At 44.1% G+C, this 9,243-nt stretch overlaps 1 protein-coding gene across 1 annotated transcript; it reads left to right on the top strand.

Moving 5' to 3' along the window:
* The first annotated feature begins 7,365 nt into the window (after window positions 1-7,365).
* LOC120394322 (olfactory receptor 52R1-like) lies at window positions 7,366-8,313 on the top strand. The gene has a single exon (XM_039518585.1). The coding sequence runs from the start codon at window positions 7,366-7,368 to the stop codon at window positions 8,311-8,313; it is 948 nt and encodes a 315-aa protein (XP_039374519.1).
* Window positions 8,314-9,243: the final 930 nt, after the last annotated feature.

Below are 9,243 nucleotides of genomic sequence, written 5' to 3'. Positions count from 1 at the left end.
TGAGAGTGAGGGATCATCTTTAAGGATAGGTTGTAAATCTTTGATGATGCGCTGGAGAGGTTTTAGTTGGGGGCTGTAGGTGATGGCTAGTGGCGTTCTGTTATTTTCTTTTTTAGGCCTGTCCTGTAGTAGGTGGCTTCTGGGTACTCTTCTGGCTCTGTCAATCTGTTTTTTCACTTCAGCAGGTGGGTATTGTAGGTTTAAGAATGCTTGATAGAGATCTTCTGGGTGTTTATCTCCGTCTGAGGAATTGGAGCAAATACGGTTGTATCTTAGAGCTTGGCTGCAGACAATGGATCGTGTGGTGTGTCCAGGATGGAAGCTGGAGGCATGTAAATAAGTATAGCGGTCAGTGGGTTTCCGGTATAGGGTGGTATTTATGTGACCATCGTTTATTAGCACAGTAGTGTCTAGGAAATGGACCGCTTGTGTGGATTGGTCTAGGCTGAGGTTGATGGTGGGATGGAAATTGTTAAAATCACGGTGGAATTCCTCAAGGGCTTCTTTTCCATGGGTCCAGATGATGAAGATGTCATCAATGTAGCGCAAGTAGAGTAGGAGCGTTAGGGAACGAGAGTTAAGGAACCGTTGTTCTAAGTCAGCCATAAAGATGTTGGCATACTGAGGGGCCATGCGGGTACCCATAGCAGTGCCACTGACTTGAAGATATATATTGTCCCCAAATGTGAAATAGTTGTCAATGACCCCTAAATCCTTTTCAAGGTCCCTGCGCTCCATAATACAGTTCCCTAGTCTGTGGGTTGCGCCTGCATTCTCTGTACCAAGAGGATAACTTTGCATTTGCATTTTGTTTGCATGGACCCAGCTCACCAAACACCCCAGATCAGTCAATGTGCCTCCTTGGCCTCATCATTGTACCCACTTTGCTAATCTTTAGGTCATCTGCTAATTTTGTCTGCCGTGATTTTCTATTTGATTCCAGATCCTTGATGAAAATATTGAATAGCATCAGGCCTAGAATTTATCCCTGCAGAAACCCACCGGAAACAGCCCGATTCACTGACAATGGCCCATTGACAACTGCTTTCTGAGACCGCCTATCAGTTAGCCAGTTTTTAATCCATTTAACATATGTTCTACTGATATTGTGGAGCGTTGATTTTTTTAATCTGAATGTTTTCCCCCAGTAAATCAAAATGACTCAGAGAAATCTAAGTCTATTGCTTCTATGCGGTTCCCTTGTTCAAACAAATGTGTTCTCTCATTAAAGGATGAAATCAGGTTTATTTGACAAGACCTGTTTTATATAAACCCAGTCGTTGACAGGCATTAATTATATTCCAAGACTTTTTTTTTAACTAATCCCATACCAGCTGCCACTGTTTTCTAATCTTGTCAAACCTTTTTTTAAAGCTTTCCCTTTATTTTTGATAGTGTAAATTTAACACAGTACTGTCCTATATATGCTTTTTCATGTAGATATATATATATCACCTTCTGTGATATGAATACCTCATGCTGCTTCTTTCCAAATGCAGAACAAAAATATTTCTTGAACACATCTGCCTTTTCTGCAACATTAACAATTTTCTTTTCTCCCTCTAGGAATTGGCCGAAACCTTTTCCAGGCTTTCTTTTATTCTTAGTATAATTAATAACCTCCTTTTTTTGATCCTTAGCCTTGCCACTCACAGATTTCTTCCTGATAACTTTCATGATACTTATCAATTTTCATAAATTCCAATTTGTATTGTTTGTTAGCTATTTTCCCTTTTTCCAATTTGTTATGTGTTGCTCATCCCCCACCGGGCCCCAATTACTGCCTTTACTTCTTCACTTTGCCACTGAACCAGGTTTTTAGCCAAAGTTTCCACTTTCTTGGCTGTGTTATTGTGGGGGTTTAGCTATCTAATATACTTAAAGAACTCCCAAGTTTCATTCCCATTTTTCTGTCTAAATTTAACCTTCCAATTAGTTTTATTGATATGTTGCCTAAACTTTGGAGAATTAGCCCCCTTGAAGCACTAAGTGTCTATACCTATTACGGGTTGGGAACTGTTCTCCATTTTTCCATTTGAATGTAATCAGTTCATTTGTTTATTTTGTTCTCCTTATCATAAGCCCCCTTCTTTGTCTCTTCTCTAAACTGAACAGTCACAGATTTTTCTCCCATTCTCACAGCCTGTCTCAGAAATCCCCTTTCTGTCTGCTATAAGAACATAAGAACATAAGAACATAAGAAAGGCCATACCGGGTCAGACCAAAGGTCCATCTAGCCCAGTATCTGTCTACCGACAGTGGCCAATGCCAGGTGCCCCTGAGGGAGTGAACCTAACAGGCAATGATCAAGTGATCTCTCTCCTGCCATCCATCTCCATCCTCTGACAAACAGAGGCTAGGGACACCATTCTTACCCATCCTGGCTAATAGCCATTTATGGACTTAGCCACCATGAATTTATCCAGTCCCCTTTTAAACATTGTTATAGTCCTAGCCTTCACAACCTCCTCAGGTAAGGAGTTCCACAAGTTGACTGTGCGCTGCGTGAAGAAGAACTTCCTTTTATTTGTTTTAAACCTGCTGCCTATTAATTTCATTTGGTGACCCCTAGTTCTTGTATTATGGGAATAAGTAAATAACTTTTCCTTATCCACTTTCTCAACATCACTCATGATTTTATATACCTCTATCATGTCCCCCCTTAGTCTCCTCTTTTCCAAACTGAAGAGTCCTAGCCTCTTTAATCTTTCCTCATATGGGACCCTCTCTAAACACCTAATCATTTTAGTTGCTCTTTTCTGAACCTTTTCTAGTGCTAGAATATCTTTTTGAGGTGAGGAGACCACATCTGTACACAGTATTCGAGATGTGGGCGTACCATGGATTTATATAAGGGCAATAATATATTCTCAGTCTTATTCTCTATCCCCTTTTGAATGATTCCTACCCTCCTGTTGGCTATTTGGACCCCCTCTGCACACTGCGGGGACAACTTCAGAGAACTATCCACGATAACTCCCAGATCATGTTCCTGACTCGTTGTAGCTAAATTAGCCCCCATCATGTTGTATGTATAGTTGGGGTTATTTTTTCCAATGTGCATTACTTTACATTTATCCACATTAAATTTCATTTGCCATTTTGTTGCCCAATCACTTAGTTTTGTGAGATCTTTTGAAGTTCTTCACAATCTGCTTTGGTCTTAACTATCTTGAGTAGTTTAGTGTCATCTGCAAACTTTGCCACCTCACTGTTAACCCTTTCTCCAGATCATTTATGAATAAATTGAATAGGATTGGTCCTAGGACTGACCCTTGGGGAACACCACTAGTTACCCCTCTCCATTCTGAGAATTTACCATTAATTCCTACCCTTTGTTCCCTGTCCTTTAACCAGTTCTCAATCCATGAAAGGACCTTCCCTTTTATCCCATGACAGCTTAATTTACATAAGAGCCTTTGGTGAGGACCTTGTCAAAGGCTTTCTGGAAATCTAAGTACACTATGTCTACCGGATCCCCTTGTCCACATGTTTGTTGACCTCTTCAAAGAACTCTAATAGATTAGTAAGACACGATTTCCCTTTACAGAAACCATGTTGACTATTGCTCAAGAGTTTATGTTTTTCTATGTGTCTGACAATTTTATTCTTTACTATTGTTTCAACTAATTTGCCCGGTACCGACGTTAGACTTACCGGTCTGTAATTGCCAGGATCACCCCTAGAACCCTTTTTAAATATTGGCGTTACATTAGCTAACTTCCAGTCATTGGGTACCGAAGCCGATTTAAAGGACAGGTTACAAACCTTGGTTAATAGTTCCGCAACTTCACATTTGAGTTCTTTCAGAACTCTTGGGTGAATGCCATCTGGTCCTGGTGACTTGTTAATGTTGAGTTTATCAATTAATTCCAAAACCTCCTCTAGTGGCACTTCAATCTGTGACAGTTCCTCAGATTTGTCACCTACAAAAGCCAGCTCAGGTTTGGGAATCTCCCTAACATCCTCAGCCGTGAAGACTGAAGCAAAGAATCCATTTAGTTTCTCCGCAATGACTTTATCATCTTTAAGCGCTCCTTTTGTATTTTCATCGTCAAGGGGCCCCACTGGTTGTTTAGCAGGCTTCCTGCTTCTGATGTACTTAAAAAACATTTTGTTATTACCTTTGGAGTTTTTGGCTAGCCGTTCTTCAAACTCCTCTTTGGCTTTTCTTATTACACTCTTGCACTTAAGTTGGCAGTGTTTGTGCTCCTTTCTATTTGCCTCACTAGGATTTGACTTCCACTTTTTAAAGGAAGTCTTTTTATCTCTCACTGCTTCTTTTACATGGTTGTTAAGCCACGGTGGCTCTTTTTTAGTTCTTTTACTGTTTTTCTTAATTTGGGGTATACATTGAAGTTGAGCCTCTATTATGGTGTCTCTAAAAAGGGCCCATGCAACTTGCAGGGATTTCACTTTAGTCACTGTACCTTTTAACTTTTGTCTAACTAACCCCCTCATTTTTGTATAGTTCCCCCTTTTGAAATTAAAGGCCACAGTGTTGGGCAGTTGAGATGTTCTTCCCACCACAGGGATGTTGAATGCTATTGTATTATGGTCACTATTTCCAAGCGGTCCTGCTATAGTTACCTCTTGGACCAGCTCCTGCGCTCCACTCAGGATTAAATCTAGAGTTGCCTCCCTTGTGGGTTCCGTACCAGCTGCTCCATGAAGCAGTCATTTAAAGTATCGAGAAATTTTATCTCTGCATTTCGTCCTGAAGTGAAATGTTCCCAGTCAATATGGGGATAATTGAAATCCCCCACTATTATTGGGTTCTTAATTTTGATAGCCTCTCTAATTTCCCTTAGCATTTCATCATCACTATTACTGTCCTGGTCAGGTGGTCGATAATAGATCCCTACTGTTATATTTTTACTAGAGCATGAAATTTCTATCCATAGAGACTCTATGGAACCTGTGGATTCGCCTAAGATTTTTACTTCATTTGAATCTACACTTTCTTTAACATATAGTGCCACTCCTCCCCCTGCACGGCCTGTTCTGTCCTTCCGATATATTTTGTACCCCGGAATGATTGTGTCCCATTGATTGGTCTCAGTCCACCAGGTTTCTGTGATGCCTATTATATCTATATCCTCCTTTATCACAAGGCACTCTAGTTCACCCATCTTATTATTTAGACTTCTGGCATTTGTGTACAAGCACTTTAAAAACTTGTCCCTGTTTATTAGCCTGCCTTTTTCTGATGTGCCAGATTCTTTTTTATGTGATTGTTTATCATCTGATCCGGCCCTTACATTATACTTCTCATTCCTCTGCTCCTGACTATAACCTGGAGATTCTCTATCATCAGACTCTCCCCTAAGAGAAGTCTGTGTCCGATCCACACGCTCCTCTGCAGCAGTCGGCTTTCCCCCATCTCCTAGTTTAAAAACTGCTCTACAACCTTTTTAATGTTTAGTGCCAGCAGTCTGGTTCCACTTTGGTTTAGGTGGAGCCCATCTCTCCTGTATAGGCTCCTCCCATCCCAGAAGTTTCCCCAGTTCCTAATGAACGTGAACCCCTCCTCTTTACACCATCGTCTCATCCACGCATTGAGACTCTGCAGCTCTGCCTGCCTACCTGGCCCTGCCCGTGGAACTGGGAGCATTTCTGAAAATGCCACCATAGAGGTCCTGGATTTCAGTCTCTTCCCTAGCAGCCTAAATTTGGCTTCCAGGACATCTCTCCTACCCTTCCCTATGTCATTGGTACCTACATGTACCACGACCACCGGCTCCTCCCCGGCACTACACATAAGTCTATCTAGATGCCTCGAGAGATCCGCAACCTTCGCACCAGGCAGGCAAGTCACCATACGGTTCTCCCGGTCATCACAGACCCAGCTATCTACATTTCTAATAATCGAATCTCCCATTACTAACACCTGCCTTTTCCTAGAAACTGGAGTTCCCTCCCCCGGAGAGGCAACCTCAGTGCGAGAGGCAACCCCAGAACCATCTGGAAGGAGGGTCCCAACTACGGGAAGGTTTCCCTCTGCTCCCATTGACTGCTCTACTTCCCTGGGCCCTTCTTCCTCCTCAACAGCACAGGAGCTGTCTAAGGGGAGGTGGGACAATTCTACAGTGTCCCGGAAGGCCTCATCAACATACCTCTCTGCCTCTCTCAGCTCCTCCAGTTCCGCCACCCTGGCCTCCAAAGTCCGTACATGGTCTCTGAGGGTCAGGAGCTCCTTGCACCGACTGCACACATACGCCACCCGCCCACAGGGCAGGTAATCATACATGCGACAGTCAGTGCAATAAACTGGATAGCCCCCACTCTGCTGCTGGGCTTCTGCCTGCATTGTCTCCTAGTTAGTGAAAGGGTGGTTTAAAGGAAGAGGTTTTGAATGTAGTTTGGTTTATAGGTTTTAGGGGGGGGGCACGGGGAAGGGGTTAGGGCTGGCGAGGGGCTCCCACTCCCTTCCCACTTCCCTTCTAAACTCCCTTGCGAAACTCCCTGTTAGCAGCCCCTGTTCGCAAAGCTCCCTGGTCGCTTGTGCGCGGCTTTATAAAGCCCTGGCCTGGCCTGAGTGAATGCCCCGCCCACTGATTAAGGCTCAGCCAATTACCAGAGGCTTCGAGCTTTCAAACCTGCCTCCAACTGCCAGCCAGAGCACATGGTCCCTCAAACAACCAAACAAACAAACAGACTGACAAACACAAGCTCAGCACACAGCAAGTAACCCCCAAACACAAACAAACACACACTACAGACAGTAGTGTCTTTATAGATACTGAGTGACAACAACTGAGTCCAGAGCAGCTTATTCTCCATCCCATTCCTTAGGCATACGAACATTGTCTTTGTTTGGCCACTGCTAGGAATGAGCAGGTGTTTCTATGGAGTTGCTAACAATGACGCCCGGGTCTTTTCCCTGAGCTGTGCTCTAGTTGGGATCTATCCCCTAGCACATATCTTTGAAAAAATTGCATTTTTTTCCACTCTGAGATGTTGAGCAACTGGGTGAATGGGGAACTCTCTACAGCATGGACTCTCTACAGCATGGACTCTCTAGCCTGGCTTTCATTGCAGCAACACAACATGTAGGAATTATTGTCACACAGAGCACCATAAAATATGGAATTGGCATTAGTAGGGCCAGTTGTTCATAATTAATTCCTCTGAAGAATGAAAATACCAGTTTTCAGTGTGCGAGGAGCACCCAATCTGCTTCACCCATGAGAACAGCCCCTAGTAGTGCATGTAGTGTCTCATATTAACACTGTCTCTCCATTCAGGTGTTTGTCCTGCGATCATCACGCTAGACCCTGGGCACCTACAGTAAGTCAGGGGAACGTACGGTACATGCAGGAGACACCATTCTGCCTCAGAGTTGGAAACCTTCTCCCCTACTCCATGTCAGGTTCCAACACAACTGACTTCATCAACCCCTCCACCTTCATTCTGCTGGGTATTCCTGGCCCGGAGGTGGCCCATGTCTGGATCGCTATCCCTTTTTGCACCATGTACACCATAGCCGTCTTGGGGAACTTCACCATCCTGTTCGTCGTGAAGAGAGAGCAAAGCCTGCATGGGCCCATGTACTATTTCCTCTGCATGCTGGCCGTCACTGACCTGGTCCTGTCCACGTCCATCCTGCCCAAAACACTGAGTATTTTCTGGTTCAATTCAAGGGAGATCGATTTCAGTGCCTGCCTCACCCAGATGTACTTCCTTCACTGCTTCACAGGGATGGAGTCTGGGATCTTCGTGGCCATGGCTTTTGATCGCTACGTGGCCATTTGTGATCCCCTGAGACATTCTACCATCCTGACAAACCATGTGGTGGCCAAGATTGGCCTGGCCGTGGTGCTGCGCGGCGGCATATTTGTACTGCTCTATCCCTTCTTGGCTAGTCAGTGGCCATATTGCAGAACCAACATCATCCCCCACACATACTGCGAGCACATAGCAGTGGTGAAGCAGGCCTGCGCTGACATTCGTGTCAGTATTTACTACGGTGTCTTTTTGATAGTCTCTGGAATGGGTCTGGATATGTTTTTTATCACCGTGTCCTATATCCAGATCCTCAGGGCCATATTCAGCCTCCCCACAAAGGACGCCCGGCTCAAGACTTTTGAGACATGCATCTCTCATCTCTGTGCCATCTTAGCCTTTTACATCCCAGCTCTTTTCTCCTTCCTCACGCAGCGGTTTGGCCACAATGTACCCCAGCATTTTCATGTTCTCATGGCCAACCTGTACCTCCTGGTGCCCCCCATGCTAAACCCCATCATTTATGGGGTGAGAACCAAACAGATCTGGGACAGGCTGCTCCGGCTCATTACTCATAAAGGGACCTAACATTTTCCCCTGGTGCTCTCGCTCTCAGACTGAGCTCCATGCAGACCTGGCTGGTGACATGGTTTCGGACCCTATTCCCTGAATTACTGACCGGCCATTCAAAGAGACATGAAACCTTTTCCTGACCTGGCAGATTTTGGTAGGGGGTTTGTGTCAATTTTAACCATGATTCCAGTGGCTACTTAGTCACTTTAAAGCTCTAGTTTTTTTGGCAGATAGTGTAACAATTAGCTGACAGGTGCACTGTATCTAATTCCTATATAAAAGAAACAAAAATAAATAATTAGACCCACTCAGCTGTAATACTAACATTTTGTTGCAAGTCACTGAAGGGACACTGGTTAGTTTTAGAAATTTAATGTATATTCTTACTTTGTTACTAACTCTGCAGAGCGAGGAGACCCTGTTAGGACTCCTGGGTTCCATCTCACCTCTGGGAGGGGAGTGGGGTCTAGTGTTTTACAGCAGGGGCAGATACTTCTGAGGTCTGTATAAAAACACCAGAATGGCCATACTTGTAAGACCAATCGTCCATCTAGGCCAGTATTCTGTCTTCCAGCGGTCGCCAATGCCAGGTGTCCCAGAGGTAATCAACACAACAGGAAATCATCAAATGATTCATCCCCTGTTGTCCACTCCCAGATTCTGGCAAACAGATGCTAGGAAAATCACCCCTGCCTATCCTTGCTATTAGCCATTGGTGGATCTGTCCTCCATGAATTCATCTAGTTCTTATTGGAACCCTGTTTTACCTTTGGCCTTCACAACATCCCCTGGCAAAGAGGGATCCACAGGTTGACTGTGAAGAAATGCTTTCTTTTCTTTGCTTTTAATCTGCTTGGTATTAATTTCATTGGGTGACCCCTAGTTCTTGTGTTATGTGAATGAGTAAATAATATTTTCTTATTCAATTTTCCACACCATTTATGA

Source organism: Mauremys reevesii, linkage group 1 (assembly GCF_016161935.1).
Source record: "Mauremys reevesii isolate NIE-2019 linkage group 1, ASM1616193v1, whole genome shotgun sequence".
NCBI classification, from domain to species: Eukaryota; Metazoa; Chordata; order Testudines; family Geoemydidae; genus Mauremys; species Mauremys reevesii.
The sequence above is the reverse complement of the archived record's forward strand: the minus strand, read 5'-3'. Positions and strand labels throughout refer to the sequence as shown.

Bases quoted from the DNA above. Each gene is read 5' to 3' on its own strand.
- LOC120394322 (XM_039518585.1), top strand. From the start codon at position 7,366: ATGTCAGGTTCCAACACAACTGACTTCATCAACCCCTCCACCTTCATT.